The following is a 19,073-nucleotide window of genomic DNA, read 5'->3' as shown; positions in this document are numbered from 1 at the left end:
GGATCTCAACTGGAATAGCACATTGCCTTTTTGAACCCTGACAGACCAACTCTTAATCTTAACCGCAAACACAAAGGAAATAAACGGGTTTAATACAGACCTGCCTTGTTTCAGGTCTGTGACTTGCCTACTGTATTAAACCTGTTGAGAATAAATCAAAATCACAACACCACGCTACACTTTTTGTCCTGAGATCTTAAGGGCAGAGTAATGGGAGAGAACATGGACCTTTTCGAGCATCATTATTTCTGAATTGTATCTCCAAAGTATATAAAACTATACATTTTTGGAAAGGAAATGAGTCAAGGAATCCCATGGTGACGCTCAGATTTTTCAAAAATCTCGAGTTTTTGATAAAATCACAAAAATCACTTTTTCACTTTTTTACCCCATTTTTTTGTGACAATCAGTTCGAGTAAAAAAAATCAGTTAGCTTTTAATGAAGAAGAGACATGAACTTAGGGAAGGGTTTTTTTTTTTGAAATTCGTCTCTTTTTTTGTAATAATTTTAAAAACATGTGAAAAAAAGCAATTTTGTCATTCTATTCAGCTAAAAATTGCACATAATGGTGTATATTTTTGTTTAAAACAAATATTTTGAAAAAATGAGAAAACCTTCCCTAGACTTTGATGTACTCTAAACGATAGTGCAAAAAGTTTACCTTTTGCTTGCATATTTTTCGAGTTATCTTGTCACAAAAATCGTGCAATATTGTCAAAAGTGAACTATGAGAAATCGATGTTTTAGTAAAAAAATGTCAAAATTATGCACAAAATGTCCTTATATTTTAAAATGGCAAGACTTTCACGCTTGTAAAAGCTGTACCTGGTGCATGGTCTTAATATGCATCTTTTTGCAACAATGAATTTATAATGTCTGCTTTTAGTGCGCCAAAATTCAAAATAATTAAAAAATCCAAGTGGCATTTTGACTGCAAATTTGTGTTTTGTTACCACCGCATTTGCCAAGCGCGTTAAAAACATACCGAATGCGCCTTTGACTGCGTGGGACATATGCGCAGACTTGCGCCACGTCACGCCGACACGAATCGCAAGCATAATCACAATATTTCGTGATTCACAAGATTTCTGACTCATTATTTCCGCCAATTTACTAAGCTGTCTTGAGCCATGTGACTTTTAGAGTTGAAAAGAGTGAAATAAATCAAGCAAAAATACGTGTAAATATTAACAAGTTGTATTTTATCAGTTTCAAGTGAAAGAATACATCTTAGTGTTGATAAATATCAAGAAATCTCAAATTCGGGCGTGGACTTAATGTGTCTTCCATTACTCTGGCCTTAAAGGAAATAGGACATAGGAAATGGTGAACCAAAATGGAGTTTCTCTACAGTTTGAGATTAAAATTTGAGCTATTATTGTTGAATGTAGGCTATTTAACTTTGGCAGACCATTTTGACTTCTGAATGTTATTAAAACAAAAGTCAGTACTGTTTATGCGACTTAATTCAGGTGAACCAGACTCACTTTTTTTTGTTCTGGTAGAAATCTCTTATTTTCACCCTTGCTCAAACACATTGTGTAAAGGGTATTCAAAAACTTTCTAGACAAATTATTAAAGCTGGGATTAAAAGATGGGTAAGACTTGGTATAACTACTGCCACCCTAAAAGGATTAGGGCTAGGTCAGGCTTCCTCAAATAGATTTGTTGAAGCGCCACATGAGATAAAAGAAAACTGCAAAGCACCACTCAACTTGGCTGCGAAGTCGCTGGGGGGAGTCAGAGGGAGGTGTCCCCCCTTTGAAGCTATCGATTTTTTTGCAATTTGAGGTGCAAATGACGCCATTTGGTGCAACATTTTGTACTATTTTAGCCTGTCTTTACAAGGATATAACATGGGAATCGCATTGTTTAATGTTGAAATAAAAGAATATTGGAGATATTCCTGCAAAGTTTGATCAATGTGTTTGATTTTTGATTTAAAAAATAAATTTTATATATGTATTTTTTAAAATCTAAATTGCGTCGCGCACCACTCGGGAAGCCACGGCGCGCCACATGTGGCGCGCGCGCCGCTATTTGCGGACCCCTGGGCTAGGTTGTAGGGATTAGGGTAAGCTTTTACATTTTGGTCTCTTTATGATTATGTACAGAAATCATATTATTACAGATATTATTACAGATATTATTATCTTGTTTAAAATGTTGTTGGCACACCTAGAGGGAAGTGAATGTAACTGTTTTGAATAGATTCTTGAACTCATTGGTATGGAAGATGCTAATTACGACATGTTTGTTAATAAATTAAAAGATGTATTAGGTAGAAGGGAAACAATTTTGTTTTTGATACAATGTAGTTTCTGAAATAAATGTGAATTTGGTTGATTCACAATACTATATGCATCCACATGCAGTGCAGCATGAAAAAGTCGACATTCAAAGCTAGCGTAATACAAATGGAACATAGGAACATATAGTCATTGTGTGTTTAACTTTCAATAATAATGATGTTACATGCGAATGCACACTAAAACAGCAATTTATAATTATATTAGAATCCATTTTCTATCTATTGATCACACTGAACCCATTTCAATATTATTATTATCACACTCTCATCAAAATCCAAATGGTGGCAAGAACGGCATTGTCAACCTTTGAGGTCAAAAATTGGGACTGGCAAGAGCAACACAAATGAAAATAATAAGGTTTACAAGTTGAAATAACATTTTCATACCGTTTTCCTTCAAAAATTGGGAGAAAATGAGTAGGCCTACTTGCAGGAAGCAGCTCGTGAGGTCAACGGCCGGGAGTCAACACGTTCATCTCTTGCGCTCCGCGTGTGATGGACGCGGTGACATGCGCGTGTACGCACACTAGAAAATCGTGGAACTCGTTAATTGGGTTCCAACGCTGCGTACTGGTCATAAACGGTATTGATGACCAGCAAAAAGGGCGCAAATCCAATCAGAAACGTTGTTATATCATGAGTATGTATGAATGCTTTTTCGTGGTTGTGCCACAAGCATACCGACAAACAACCTTTGTGTGTGTATGCTCTGCAAGACTAATTTCAAGTGCATGATTCAATACTGAGACCAGAGAAATATGTGTGTACATCACTACTGAACTTGAGGTGGACCAAAGAATAGCAAACCTGTTCCTTTATTGCAGGGCTTGGGTCTACAAGATGCTGGCTCTTATTTTGTGATTACTAATGTTTATTTCTGTTTATGTTACTTCTGATTTGAAGCACAGGTTTGATGACTATTATGACATTATGATCTTGACCAAAAACCGAAATAGTACTGCTTTTTCAGTGTATTATTTCCAATTTAGGATCAAAAAACAAACACTGGGAAAACCAGCTGAGAATGAATAATCAGTTTAGTTTCTATCCAAGTTTCTATTGGGCTGTTCCAGTTAAAATCCATACACCTCATATGGAAGACACAACTCCCACACAGGGGGTGAAGATTTCAAATGGAGTCACCCATTCAGGTAACCCCATTAGAAATACATACTCCCTGTGTGAAAGATTAAGGTCATGTCTTCTATAGAGGCCCTGCATGAAATTATCGATTGGCTCCAAACAAAGGATTTGAGCCGGTGTTCTTCACCGTAGTTATGGCGGAGTGCAGTCCATTCAATCAAATGTTGTCATCAACCTATTTGATCGTAGTGCAGGGTTATGTGTGTGAGACGAACTGTCACGGTAGATTGCAATCATGCTTTTGTTGAATGCATTCGAGTAGTCCGCCATATTTACGGGATGATACGTCACATGCAAGGCCTCTATAGGGGTATGGATTTCCACTGGAATATCTTGTTATGAGCAAGTCTTAATACACCTTGGTTGTCATTTGAAAAATCCATTAAAGCAGTTGAGAGTGTATTATTATGTATTACTGTTTACCCAGTGCCCACCTTTGATTAGAGCAGTACTATCGTCAAAAAAAATTGTCTAAAGCTATGACATTATATATAAATAGTAGTTATCCTCCTTTGTTCAGGGATATAATTGACAGTGAGAACTAACATTTTATGGAAAAGAGATACATTACAGGAATGTTACATAGCTCAACCAAGTGCTAACTTTTATAATTATACATGTAAATTATCCATATTATTTCTCTAGGAAGATGAAGAAAAAGATCCAGATGATTTGATGGAACACGAGAAACCCAAGCCTCAGATCGATTTCTCTAAGATTGATCCCAAGAACCCGGAGTCTGTATTGCAGATGTCCAAGAAAGGCCAGACACTGATGATGTTTGTTTCACTTTCTGGGAGTCCTACCAGGGATGAATCGGAGAAGCTCACCCAGCTGTGGCAGGACCAACTTTTCAATGCTAATTTTCAACTACAGAGGTAAGACCTGTGTGTGTACTCGGATGATGTTTATTGCACTCTCTGAGAATCCTATTCCTACCAGGGCATCATGATGTCAGTCAGTCAGTGTTGCTGATGCCCTATAACTAAGCAGTGAAAACACAAAGGTGTGGCAAATAAACATTCTATCTCCCAGTCTGCACCAAATGTCATCAGGTTTTGAAAATGTTATGTTTATCCAACAGAGCACAATTTAGCGGATTAAACACGACCTTGGCAATATTGTACCTTATTGTATAGCTTTTGTTCTTGATCAATCAAGTTCCTAGTTCATCCAGTTGTAAAATTAACTGACACTTGATGTTTATCCAGATATCCACACCAAGCATTCAACACATGAACATTTGGTATCTTTGATAGGCATAATAATGGACAGAAAGTCAAACAGAGATTGAATACAGCTTCACCAGAAATGAAATGATAGAATATTAATAACTCAGCGTAGGGCCAAACAAAAATTTTGTTGTGTTGCCCTCAAGTGGGAAAATGGGAAAGTTGGGTCAGACGGTCGGGATTTTTTTTTTTTTAATTTTTTTTTTTTTAAACCTTCAGTTGTTAAAAATTCCCTCAAATATTAAATAATTCTTCTTCAATTAGGAAACATTTATCAATTTTGACTTCTAGAAACCTATTAAACATGAATTAAAGACTAGTCTTTCAATAAAATATTAATTTTAATTGAAAAACATTGATTTTTTAACAAATCTGTAAAAATCATCATTCAAACAAAAAAAAAAAAAAAAAAGCCGACCCTGATTGTTCAGGATTTAGGGTCGGGCGGTTGAGGGCAACACAACAATTTTTTTTCTTTGGCCTAGGAGTCGACTATAGTATCTCTACCTCGAATCACCAACACAAGCTTTGAAGTTCAGTGTGTTCTGTGTTAACTTATTGTTTACAGTGTGTGTACATACTTTTCCGTGTGTGATCAAAGTGGCAAGACACAACGCTAAGCCAACGCAGCACACACTGAACTTCAAAGCTAGTACCGGTGACTCGAGGTAGATATATAGACTATAGTCAATATTTCAAAAGTGGTGTGACCTGGACAAAATTAGATCACAAATGTTTTTAGTTGTAAGTATTTCTAAAAGAACTTCCAAACAACATATCTGAAAAGTTTAAAAAAGGAACACTGGAAAAATGCTAACATGCAGGGCTCAAATTGTGAAGTAAGTCAAATCTGAGTAAAAACCATACCAATGTCTTCCTATATAATAAAGATTCAGAAAAAGTATATTTGACCTATCCCTGAGGTGCAGTTTGTCCACTCAGTACAAAGTGACAATGCCCGCATGTACAGCGCATAAACAGTTCGCAGTGCTGCGCTCTGCTGCAGATATACGTGCCTTCAAAGTCAGCACAATGTGTGCGTCCGCGTCGGTACTTTGTACTTCAGAGTGGATTGACTGCACACACCTAGGTTTCATTATCATTGAGGTATAGGACTTTTTTTTTTTTTTTTAGAAGAGCAGGTAGGGCAACTACTTGATTGTATTTCTACATGTTCGTACAACATACTCTGAAAATTTCAGAAAAATATCATCGGTCATTTAAAAAAAATGAATTTATGTTACTAAAATTGAGGTTATAGCGCCCTCAACAGGCATTCTTCCCATAGAACTACATGTATTTAGACCAGTTATAAGAAAAACGGCCCACAGATATAAACGGCCAATTAATTTCCCCAAAATTTTGCATGTGACGAGATTCAACATCTGGAATGTAATACAAGTGATGTCATTGCTGCTCTTCTAAATTCATTTATAAAATGTCCGCCCCAGACCAAGGTGTACAGTGATTGAGTTACATTGTATAGGCGATAAGGTAAAATGATTTTGATAACAGTAGTCTCAAATTGTTCTGTTTGATTTTAAACAAAGAATAGTGTGCCATATCCCAGGGGAGTTTCATCGCAACAAGTGATATTAGTTTCTATAGAGAGGGGAAAAGTCGCTCATTAAAAATCAAGTTTGGTGGAGCAGTGGAAAGTGAGAGCCATGGTTCACCTCAAAGCTTCTACAATCATTTTGTTTCTTCTCTTTTACCAGATACATCATTGCAGATGACAGAGCCTTGTTCATGGTGACAGATGGTAGCAAAGCTTGGGAGATCAAAAACTTCCTCGTGGATCAAAAACAATGTAAAGACGTCACAATAGAAGGACAGGTGTACAACGGGAGAGGATCGGGAAAACCCATCGATAACAAACCAAGACCGGCAGGAATGGATGATGAGGGAGAGGATAAGAAAGGGAAAAAAGAAAAGAAGAAGAAGGGTAGCAAAAAGACAAAATCCAATGATGTGAACAAGAAGAAGAAGCCATCAGTGGTGAAGGACAAGGATGAAGCAGCTAGAATTAAAGCAAATAAAGCAGGATTTAAGAAGGATTTACACCCAGATCCTAAGGACAATATGGTGCTGTTGTCTGAGGAAGAAGCAGAGATGCTACAAAAGGGTAAAGAGGAGTTATGATGAAGCTTGGGGTAACTACCTGCCGATTGGCCAAAAAAGTTTTCATTTTCAATTGGACCAATCAGCAACATTGTTAGAATAATTTCACCACACAAAAAATTGGGGTGAATTATTTACAAAGCTCCATTCTGATTGGTGATGAAGTGAAGATATCATGTAATTGACCAATCAGAGGCAATGTTAGATAGGCAGGTAGTGCTCAGGGGTTAAGATATGAATTGTATGATAGATTTGATATTGGGATATATGTTATATGGGACTGTGGGGTTATTATGCGAGAGTGAAGTAATTATGGGAGTGGGAATTGACCACTGTTATTTCAAACTTTGAATGGACATGTGGGATGGATGCAGTTATAGTTTGATCAGCGAAAATTGGCGAGAATTGTTACTAGCTTTTACCACTGTGCCGAAAAGTAGACCCATGTTAAGAGTGATATAGTTGACCTGTCTGGTTTATATTGTGCGTGTTTTAAAGTAGACAAAGTATGGGACTTTAAAATACTAATTTGTGACACTTCTGGCGAGATGTTACCAGACAATTCTCGAAATAAAAATATATTGATATTAATACCCGATTACGAGCTGATCAAACTATGTGGCTTTTGCCCTCTCCATCACTCATCTATATGTGACCATAGGTTGATTTCACTATGGTCCTTTAATCCATCAGTAACTCGGACACATCATAACTTTGATGTATAAATATTACTGAAGAGTTATGAGTGTGGTCATTGGGATTTACAATAGGTTTAGGACTTGACAGTCAAATGTCTGTGAAATTGACCCTTGTGGGTTTTATTGGCAATCATCATTTTCAGTATATCTTTGGCATGATCACTAATCACACATCTGCAACAATTTCTAAACATAAACTTCCAACTTTGTCCACATTTTACTATTTCACAGTCCAGTTTAAAAAGGTATTTGGAACATAATTTATGAAGATTGCTGACCGAGTTATGGTCCATAAAGTGCTTCCAGAAGTATGTACTGAAAAGGGGACATCAGATGTTCTTATTATATGTCTATTTTGTATCATGTAGTTTTTCTTAATCAGTCTGGCTTATAAGCCAATAAAGCTATGATTATGGCATGATTGATAACATCAGATGTATCACATGTGTACATCGGGGTGTATCACATAGTGACGGATGGTGAGTGCAAATGGATCAAGAAATGAACATTGGGAATTGTATTGTAGGTGAATTGTATTGGGCATACATTATAAACTGTTACTCTCCATTAATGTTCTCTTTTATAAAGAAGATCATTGAAAGTTATTTTCATAATCCGTAAACAAGTTCATCAGGATTGTCAGTAGATATCATTTATAAAATTTCATGTAAATGACGCGAGCATAAAGGACAGAGAGCAAAACAGAAATAGAAGACACATAAAAGAAGCGATTTGGATACGGAAAAGGGGGCCCAACACACTCAACCGGGATGAAGGAAATCACTTCCTGCCGCACATCTATGACCAACTCCTAAAACCACCTAAAACAGCGCCACCAACGTCACGCTCCGACAGGAAGCAGACGAGGAGGACTGGGAGAATTGGTCAGTCGATTTGAGAAAGTGCTACGATGTAGCACGAAACGTCATTGTTAGATATGTTTAACATCATTTTACCAAATAATCAATTGGATTTGTTTACATGAAATTTTATAAATGTTATTTCCATAATATTAAAATGGTGTAAAATTGTACTTCTCATCTCGCATATGTAATAGATTACCAAACTTATCCGTCACTATGTGAACATTTTTTAGTAAAATCTCTTCATCTGTTCGTATGGATTTTACCCAATTGTTCATATTCGTCACTATGTGATGAACCCAATGATACAAGAACGGTTTGTATGCATGCTTTCAGAGTAGCGTAGCAGGTAAAAGCACTCAAACCACTAGCCTAGACCTAATTCTAGGTGAAACAAAGTACCGGTATGATGATTGATATCATTGACATAAAGGTTGAAATGCCCACAGTATACCATTAGTCACCCTGATGTGGCAGTGATGACGTCACTGCCACATCAGGGTGAAAAATGGATATGGCAGGCTGATGGATAAGCTAAGGCGACAAACAAAAACCTTGTTCTGCACGTGCGACTGACTCAGATTAAAAAATTGGGAAACAAATTTTTCCTATACAAATGAATGCTGTCCCAAATTTGCACACACAAAAAAGCTGTGAATGACCGATCCTACTTGAAAGGTCCGTCAGCCCATAGAACAAGGTTTTTTTCGTCGCCTAATGCATGTGTTTTTTTATAACTCTACCAATATTATCAACTCACTGTAATATTTATCTTCCTGGGTAATTCCTGTTTATCTTACTGAAGTTTGTTCAGCTTATATAAGGCAGAAAAAATAAGACTCAACACTGTGTATTGATATAGAATGGCGTGCACGCTATTGGGCGAAAGTGCTTGTAAGGTGTGCATTGCGTAATGCATGTCTAGCGTACGCTTATGTGAATTTACGTAAGTGTGAGTTGAGACTTCATTGATGTGCGCAGTAATGCACTTATCAAGTCTTTCCCGGCCCTGGGGACCCGGGACTAGCGGGACTTAGCCGGGAAGTACATTTTGCCAGCGTGACATCCCGGCACTGACCCGTTAAAGTCCCGGCCTACGGGCATAAATTTTATGTACATCCCCGCTATGACTCGCCCCCGCTAGCCGGGCTACAGTGTGACAATCCCGCACAATCATGGGCCGGGCTTATGTTAAAACAATTTACAATCCCGGCTATGCCCTGGCCTATCTTGCAGAGTTTAATATACGGTATACGGGCATAGATAAAAAGAAGAAGAAGAAAAGTTCAAAGTTAATGCAACTTTTTAGGGCAATAATCTTGCATTTCGTCAGTAGTGGGAGAGGGGTCAACGGATTTAATAGCACATGCTAAAGTTTGCAGCGCGGTATACCCGTGTCGATTATTGAATGAACGACATAATATAGGCCTAATAAAAAAAGATCGATTGGATTATTTGGATAGCAGTACACGACCACGGCCGATTTACGCATGCCGATAATTTTAAAGACATCAACATGTTTGAGCCTTAATTTACATGCAGACGCATAAGGATTTAAACAAAATAAAGTGTTTAAAAAAAAGTAGACTTTCATTTATAGATGCACGAAATTGGTTTTAATATTGGTTACGGTACTTAAAACAAGTAATTACCCCACTCCTCAGTTTGCTTTGTAGCGCCACAATCGTGAAAATAGCGCATTACAGATGAGTATGCAAAATCGGCCGTTCTTGGTATACTGATGTTTTTTAATGGTGTGACTTCTTCGTGATAGTCCCAGCTATGTCTCGGCAGTGCGGAGGAAAAAAATTGTACACCCCTGCAAAAGCCCCCGCTAACATGAATGATTGGCCCGGCATAGCGGGGGGCGATCTACTGTACATCCCCGCCAAGTCCCGGCTAACTTCCCGCCTGCGAAACAATGATTTTGTGTACATCCCGCTACGTCCCGGCATGTTCCCGCTATGTCCCGGTCCCCAGGGCCGGGAAAGACTTGATAAGTGCATAACAAAAGCCGGATAATTTCCGCCTTATATAAACCGAACAAACTTTAAAATTATCCTTCACACTTTCCCTAATCCGAAACATGCAAATTCGATGCTGAAAAAATGTTAAATTTTTCAAGATGACACTAAGCCAAAATGCTTACCTCTTATTTAGGCTAATAGACCATGGGACAAGGCTTGCTAAGTGCTTCAGAAAGTAGTTTTCGTTCTCCTTTCTGGGTAGAGGATGGTTTATACATGAAAATATAGCTATTATATCACTGATCAATAATATAACATTTCCCACTTTCAAAAGTTGCACGTTACTGTGTAATTTAGGAGTTATTTGGGGTTAAATGTGTTTTTCATGATTTTTTCCATTTTGCCCAAAAATGTCAAATATTAAAATAGCTGTAACTTTCAAAATAAATTGAGTAGAAATTTCATTTCTATTGTAGATGTTACATGTTACATGGATGTCTAACACTGGTGAATAAAAATGTCACAGCACAACTCTAAAATATAAAAAAATGGCAAAAACCATATTTTAGCTTATTTTGTGATAATTCTGCCATTTTTGAACTAAAAATGTAAAATTTGAATAGAAAAAAAAATAAATATAAATTTTATTGATTTAAAAATATGTCATTATGTCAACCTAGTTATTCTGAACAAAAAAGTTAATGATGGTGAATGTCTGTGACCTATAATTTTTGATCTATGGCCCTTTCAAATTCATATATGGACTAAAATAGCATGTTTTTGTTCAATATTTCCAATATTACGCCAAAAATGGTCCTTTATGGCCATTTTAACCAACTTGTTAGTTTTTGGAAAGTGGGAACTTCACTTAATAATATGAACATGTAATTGTACTTTAATGTTAAGCTATTTCAAGATCCACTAGTATGCCCACTACCGTGGTAGCAGCAATTTATCTACTTTCAATGCAGTAAAATGATGACTAAAATGATTTTGCTGCATTGAAAGTAGTAAAATTGACGATATATAATTGCTTCTGCCATGGAAACCGAGCTACCAGTGGATCTACAACTAGCTTAAAATGAAAGTACTATAATATGTCCATAATATATGTGAAGTTCCCACTTTCAAAACACTGAAAATTTTGTTAAAATTACAAAAAGTACCATTTTCAGCCTAATATTGGAAAAATTGACAAAAACATGCTATTTTAGTCCATATGTGAATTTGAAAGGGCCATAGATCAAAAAACTATAGGTCACAGACATTCACCATCATTAATTTTTTTGTTCAGAATAACTAGGTTGATATAATGACATATTTTTTTAAATCAAGAAAATATATATTTATTTTTTTTTCCCATGCAAAATTACATTTTTAGGTCAAAAATGGCCAAAATAGCACAAAAATATGGTTTTTGCCATTTTTTTATATTTTAGAGTTGTGCTATGACATTTTTATTCACCAGTGTTGGAAATCCATATGACATGTAACATCTTCAATAGAAATGAAATTTCTACTCAATTTATTTTTAAAGTTACAGCTATTTTAATATTTGACATTTTTGGGCAAAAATGGAAAAAAATCACGAAAAACACATTTTTAACCCCAAATAACTCCTAAATGAGTAAAGTAAAACGTGGGAACTTTTTGGATAGTAATTCAGACATATATTTTCTCTTGATTTGTTATGTTTTTATGTTCTGCCCAAGAGTGGACTACGGAAGTGAAAGATAAATGCCCATGTCCCATAGTCTATAAAGGGGGTCTAGAAGACACAGGGTATGTAGATTTCAAATGGAGTCAGTCACACTCCATGTGTGGAGATTAAGGTCATGTGTTCCACAGGGGATGTCTACATGGATCTCAACTGGAATAGCACATTGCCTTTTTGAACCCTGACAGACCAACTCTTAATCTTAACCGCAAACACAAAGGAAATAAACGGGTTTAATACAGACCTGCCTTGTTTCAGGTCTGTGACTTGCCTACTGTATTAAACCTGTTGAGAATAAATCAAAATCACAACACCACGCTACACTTTTTGTCCTGAGATCTTAAGGGCAGAGTAATGGGAGAGAACATGGACCTTTTCGAGCATCATTATTTCTGAATTGTATCTCCAAAGTATATAAAACTATACATTTTTGGAAAGGAAATGAGTCAAGGAATCCCATGGTGACGTCAGATTTTTTCAAAAATCTCGAGTTTTTGATAAAATCACAAAAAATCACTTTTTCACTTTTTTACCCCATTTTTTTTGTGATTATCAGTTCGGAGTAAAAAAAAATCAGTTAGCTTTTAATGAAGAAGAGACATGAACTTAGGGAAGGGTTTTTTTTTTGAAATTCGCCTCTTTTTTCAAATATTGGAAAAAACATGTGAAAAAAGCAATTTTGTCATTCTATTCAGCTAAAATTGCACATAATGGTGTATATTTTTGTTTAAAACAAATATTTTGAAAAAATAAGAAAACCTTCCCTAGACTTTGATGTACTCTAAACGATAGTGCAAAAAGTTTACCTTTTGCTTGCATATTTTTCGAGTTATCTTGTCACAAAAATCGTGCAATATTGTCAAAAGTGAACTATGAGAAATCGATGTTTTAGTAAAAAAATGTCAAAATTATGCACAAAATGTCCTTATATTTTAAAATGGCAAGACTTTCACGCTTGTAAAAGCTGTACCTGGTGCATGGTCTTAATATGCATCTTTTTGCAACAATGAATTTATAATGTCTGCTTTTAGTGCGCCAAAATTCAAAATAATTAAAAAATCCAAGTGGCATTTTGACTGCAAATTTGTGTTTTGTTACCACCGCATTTGCCGGCGTTAAAAACATACCGAATGCGCCTTTGACTGCGTCGGACATATGCGCGAGACTTGGCGCCACGCCTTGACACGAATCACAAGCATAATCACAATATTTCGCATTCACGCATTTCTGACTCATTATTTCCGCCAATTTACTAAGCTGTCTTGAGCCATGTGACTTTTTAGAGTTGAAAAGAGTGAAATAAATCAAGCAAAAATACGTGTAAATATTAACAAGTTGTATTTTATCAGTTTCAAGTGAAAGAATACATCTTAGTGTTGATAAATATCAAGAAATCTCAAATTCGGCGTGGGCGAATGTGTCTTCCATTACTCTGGCCTTAAAGGAAATAGGACATAGGAAATGGTGAACCAAAATGGAGTTTCTCTACAGTTTGAGATTAAAATTTGAGCTATTATTGTTGAATGTAGGCTATTTAACTTTGGCAGACCATTTTGACTTCTGAATGTTATTAAAACAAAAGTCAGTACTGTTTGCGACTTAATTCAGGTGAACCAGACTCACTTTTTTTGTTCTGGTAGAAATCTCTTATTTTCACCCTTGCTCAAACACATTGTGTAAAGGGTATTCAAAAACTTTCTAGACAAATTATTAAAGCTGGGATTAAAAGATGGGTAAGACTTGGTATAACTACTGCCACCCTAAAAGGATTAGGGCTAGGTCAGGCTTCCTCAAATAGATTTGTTGAAGCGCCACATGAGATAAAAGAAAACTGCAAAGCACCACTCAACTTGGCTGCGAAGTCGCTGGGGGGAGTCAGAGGGAGGTGTCCCCCCTTTGAAGCTATCGATTTTTTTGCAATTTGAGGTGCAAATGACGCCATTTGGTGCAACATTTTGTACTATTTTAGCCTGTCTTTACAAGGATATAACATGGGAATCGCATTGTTTAATGTTGAAATAAAAGAATATTGGAGATATTCCTGCAAAGTTTGATCAATGTGTTTGATTTTTGATTTAAAAAATAAATTTTATATATGTATTTTTTAAAATCTAAATTGCGTCGCGCACCACTCGGGAAGCCACGGCGCGCCACATGTGGCGCGCGCGCCGCTATTTGCGGACCCCTGGGCTAGGTTGTAGGGATTAGGGTAAGCTTTTACATTTTGGTCTCTTTATGATTATGTACAGAAATCATATTATTACAGATATTATTACAGATATTATTATCTTGTTTAAAATGTTGTTGGCACACCTAGAGGGAAGTGAATGTAACTGTTTTGAATAGATTCTTGAACTCATTGGTATGGAAGATGCTAATTACGACATGTTTGTTAATAAATTAAAAGATGTATTAGGTAGAAGGGAAACAATTTTGTTTTTGATACAATGTAGTTTCTGAAATAAATGTGAATTTGGTTGATTCACAATACTATGCGCATCAACATGCAGTGCAGCATGAAAAAAGTCGACATTCAAAGCTAGCGTAATACAAATGGAACATAGGAACATATAGTCATTGTGTGTTTAACTTTCAATAATAATGATGTTACATGCGAATGCACACTAAAACAGCAATTTATAATTATATTAGAATCCATTTTCTATCTATTGATCACACTGAACCCATTTCAATATTATTATTATCACACTCTCATCAAAATCCAAATGGTGGCAAGAACGGCATTGTCAACCTTTGAGGTCAAAAATTGGGACTGGCAAGAGCAACACAAATGAAAATAATAAGGTTTACAAGTTGAAATAACATTTTCATACCGCTTTTCCTTCAAAATTGGGAGAAAATGAGTAGGCCTACTTGCAGGAAGCAGCTCGTGAGGTCAACGGCCGAGTCAACGCTGTTCATCTCTTGCGCTCCGCGTGTGATGGACGCGGTGACATGCGCGTGTACGCAACACTAGAAAATCGTGGAACTCGTTAATTGGGTTCCAACGCTGCGTACTGGTCATAAACGGTATTTATGACCAGCAAAAAGGGCGCAAATCAATCAGAAACGTTGTTATATCATGAGTATGTATGAATGCTTTTTCGTGGTTGTGCCACAAGCATACCGACAAACAACCTTTGTGTGTGTATGCTCTGCAAGACTAATTTCAAGTGCATGATTCAATACTGAGACCAGAGAAATATGTGTGTACATCACTACTGAACTTGAGGTGGACCAAAGAATAGCAAACCTGTTCCTTTATTGCAGGGCTTGGGTCTACAAGATGCTGGCTCTTATTTTGTGATTACTAATGTTTATTTCTGTTTATGTTACTTCTGATTTGAAGCACAGGTTTGATGACTATTATGACATTATGATCTTGACCAAAAACCGAAATAGTACTGCTTTTTCAGTGTATTATTTCCAATTTGCATCAAAAACAAACACTGGGAAAACCAGCTGAGAATGAATAATCAGTTTAGTTTCTATCCAAGTTTCTATTGGGCTGTTCCAGTTAAAATCCATACACCTCATATGGAAGACACAACTCCCACACAGGGGGTGAAGATTTCAAATGGAGTCACCCATTCAGGTAACCCCATTAGAAATACATACTCCCTGTGTGAAAGATTAAGGTCATGTCTTCTATAGAGGCCCTGCATGAAATTATCGATTGGCTCCAAACAAAGGATTTGAGCCGTGTTCTTCACCGTAGTTATGGCGGAGTGCAGTCCATTCAATCAAATGTTGTCATCAACCTATTTGATCGTAGTGCAGGGTTATGTGTGTGAGACGAACTGTCACGGTAGATTGCAATCATGCTTTTGTTGAATGCATTCGAGTAGTCCGCCATATTTACGGGATGATACGTCACATGCAAGGCCTCTATAGGGGTATGGATTTCCACTGGAATATCTTGTTATGAGCAAGTCTTAATACACCTTGGTTGTCATTTGAAAAATCCATTAAAGCAGTTGAGAGTGTATTATTATGTATTACTGTTTACCCAGTGCCCACCTTTGATTAGAGCAGTACTATCGTCAAAAAAAATTGTCTAAAGCTATGACATTATATATAAATAGTAGTTATCCTCCTTTGTTCAGGGGATATAATTGACAGTGAGAACTAACATTTTATGGAAAAGAGATACATTACAGGAATGTTACATAGCTCAACCAAGTGCTAACTTTTATAATTATACATGTAAATTATCCATATTATTTCTCTAGGAAGATGAAGAAAAAGATCCAGATGATTTGATGGAACACGAGAAACCCAAGCCTCAGATCGATTTCTCTAAGATTGATCCCAAGAACCCGGAGTCTGTATTGCAGATGTCCAAGAAAGGCCAGACACTGATGATGTTTGTTTCACTTTCTGGGAGTCCTACCAGGGATGAATCGGAGAAGCTCACCCAGCTGTGGCAGGACCAACTTTTCAATGCTAATTTTCAACTACAGAGGTAAGACCTGTGTGTGTACTCGGATGATGTTTATTGCACTCTCTGAGAATCCTATTCCTACCAGGGCATCATGATGTCAGTCAGTCAGTGTTGCTGATGCCCTATAACTAAGCAGTGAAAACACAAAGGTGTGGCAAATAAACATTCTATCTCCCAGTCTGCACCAAATGTCATCAGGTTTTGAAAATGTTATGTTTATCCAACAGAGCACAATTTAGCGGATTAAACACGACCTTGGCAATATTGTACCTTATTGTATAGCTTTTGTTCTTGATCAATCAAGTTCCTAGTTCATCCAGTTGTAAAATTAACTGACACTTGATGTTTATCCAGATATCCACACCAAGCATTCAACACATGAACATTTGGTATCTTTGATAGGCATAATAATGGACAGAAAGTCAAACAGAGATTGAATACAGCTTCACCAGAAATGAAATGATAGAATATTAATAACTCAGCGTAGGGCCAAAACAAAAATTTTGTTGTGTTGCCCTCAAGTGGGAAAATGGGAAAGTTGGGTCAGACGCCAATTCGGGATTTTTTTTTTTAATTTTTTTTTTTTAAACCTTCAGTTGTTAAAAATTCCCTCAAATATTAAATAATTCTTCTTCAATTAGGGGACATTTGTCAATTTTGACTTCTGGATACCTGTTAGACATCAATTAAAGACTAGTCTTTCAATAAAATATTAATTTTAATTGAAAAACATTGATTTTTTTAACAAATCTGTAAAAATCATCATTCAAACAAAAAAAAAAAAAAAAAAGCCGACCCTGATTGTTCAGGATTTAGGGTCGGGCGGTTGAGGGCAACACAACAATTTTTTTCTTTGGCCTAGGAGTCGACTATAGTATCTCTACCTCGAATCACCAACACAAGCTTTGAAGTTCAGTGTGTTCTGTGTTAACTTATTGTTTACAGTGTGTGTACATACTTTTCCGTGTGTGATCAAAGTGGCAAGACACAACGCTAAGCCAACGCAGCACACACTGAACTTCAAAGCTAGTACCGGTGACTCGAGGTAGATATATAGACTATAGTCAATATTTCAAAAGTGGTGTGACCTGGACAAAATTAGATCACAAATGTTTTTAGTTGTAAGTATTTCTAAAAGAACTTCCAAACAACATATCTGAAAAGTTTAAAAAAAAGGAACACTGGAAAAATGCTAACATGCAGGGCTCAAATTGTGAAGTAAGTCAAATCTGAGTAAAAAACCATACCAATGTCTTCCTATATAATAAAGATTCAGAAAAGTATATTTGACCTATCCCTGATGTGCAGTTTGTCCACTCAGTACAAAGTGACAATGCCCGCATGTACAGCGCATAAACAGTTCGCAGTGCTGCGTCTCTGCTGCAGATATCGTGCCTTCAAAGTCAGCACAATGTGTGCGTCCGCGTCGGTACTTTGTACTTCAGAGTGGATTGACTGCACACACCTAGGTTTCATTATCATTGAGGTATAGGACTTTTTTCTTTTTTCGGAGAAGAGCAGGTAGGGCAACTACTTGATTGTATTTCTACATGTTCGTACAACATACTCTGAAAATTTCAGAAAAATATCATCGGTCATTTAAAAAAAATGAATTTATGTTACTAAAATTGAGGTTATAGCGCCCTCAACAGGCATTCTTCCCATAGAACTACATGTATTTAGACCAGTTATAAGAAAAACGGCCCACAGATATAAACGGCCAATTAATTTCCCCCAAAATTTTGCATGTGACGTAGATTCAACATCTGGAATGTAATACAAGTGATGTCATTGCTGCTCTTCTAAATTCATTTATAAAATGTCCGCCCCAGACCAAGGTGTACAGTGATTGAGTTACATTGTATAGGCGATAAGGTAAAATGATTTTGATAACAGTAGTCTCAAATTGTTCTGTTTGATTTTAAACAAAGAATAGTGTGCCATATCCCAGGGGAGTTTCATCGCAACAAGTGATATTAGTTTCTATAGAGAGGGGAAAAGTCGCTCATTAAAAATCAAGTTTGGTGGAGCAGTGGAAAGTGAGAGCCATGGTTCACCTCAAAGCTTCTACAATCATTTTGTTTCTTCTCTTTTACCAGATACATCATTGCAGATGACAGAGCCTTGTTCATGGTGACAGATGGTAGCAAAGCTTGGGAGATCAAAAACTTCCTCGTGGATCAAAAAACAATGTAAAGACGTCACAATAGAAGGACAGGTGTACAACGGGAGAGGATCGGAAAACCCATCGATAACAAACCAAGACCGGCAGGAATGGATGATGAGGAGAGGATAAGAAAGGGAAAAAAGAAAAGAAGAAGAAGGGTAGCAAAAAGACAAAATCCAATGATGTGAACAAGAAGAAGAAGCCATCAGTGGTGAAGGACAAGGATGAAGCAGCTAGAATTAAAGCAAATAAAGCAGGATTTAAGAAGGATTTACACCCAGATCCTAAGGACAATATGGTGCTGTTGTCTGAGGAAGAAGCAGAGATGCTACAAAAGGGTAAAGAGGAGTTATGATGAAGCTTGGGGTAACTACCTGCCGATTGGCCAAAAAGAAGTTTTCATTTTCAA

At 36.7% G+C, this 19,073-nt stretch overlaps 2 protein-coding genes across 2 annotated transcripts; both read left to right on the top strand.

Annotated features, from left to right (window-relative positions):
* The first annotated feature begins 2,382 nt into the window (after positions 1–2,382).
* Positions 2,383–7,029, top strand: LOC140142247 (LDLR chaperone boca-like). Its single transcript, XM_072164215.1, has 3 exons — positions 2,383–2,409; positions 4,101–4,333; positions 6,406–7,029. The coding sequence occupies exons 1-3, from the start codon at positions 2,383–2,385 to the stop codon at positions 6,827–6,829; spliced, it is 684 nt and encodes a 227-aa protein (XP_072020316.1). The 3' UTR covers positions 6,830–7,029.
* An 8,106-nt stretch (positions 7,030–15,135) lies between these two features.
* LOC140142246 (LRP chaperone MESD-like) lies at positions 15,136–18,852 on the top strand. The gene is given in 5 exon segments (XM_072164214.1): positions 15,136–15,201; positions 16,286–16,518; positions 18,597–18,681; positions 18,683–18,731; positions 18,734–18,852. Coding segments are annotated over 5 exon segments (552 nt in total).
* The last annotated feature ends 221 nt before the right edge of the window (positions 18,853–19,073 follow it).

Source organism: Amphiura filiformis, chromosome 20 (assembly GCF_039555335.1).
Source record: "Amphiura filiformis chromosome 20, Afil_fr2py, whole genome shotgun sequence".
In the NCBI taxonomy this organism is placed as follows: Eukaryota; Metazoa; Echinodermata; class Ophiuroidea; order Amphilepidida; family Amphiuridae; genus Amphiura; species Amphiura filiformis.
Note: the sequence above shows the minus strand (reverse complement) of the source record. Positions and strands in the feature narration are given on the sequence as shown.

Bases quoted from the DNA above. Each gene is read 5' to 3' on its own strand.
- LOC140142247 (XM_072164215.1), top strand. From the start codon at position 2,383: ATGAAAAAGTCGACATTCAAAGCTAGC. The intron at 2,410-4,100 runs GTAATACAAATG...TTATTTCTCTAG, and splicing joins AGTCGACATTCAAAGCTAGC to GAAGATGAAGAAAAAGATCC. The intron at 4,334-6,405 runs GTAAGACCTGTG...CTCTTTTACCAG, and splicing joins GCTAATTTTCAACTACAGAG to ATACATCATTGCAGATGACA.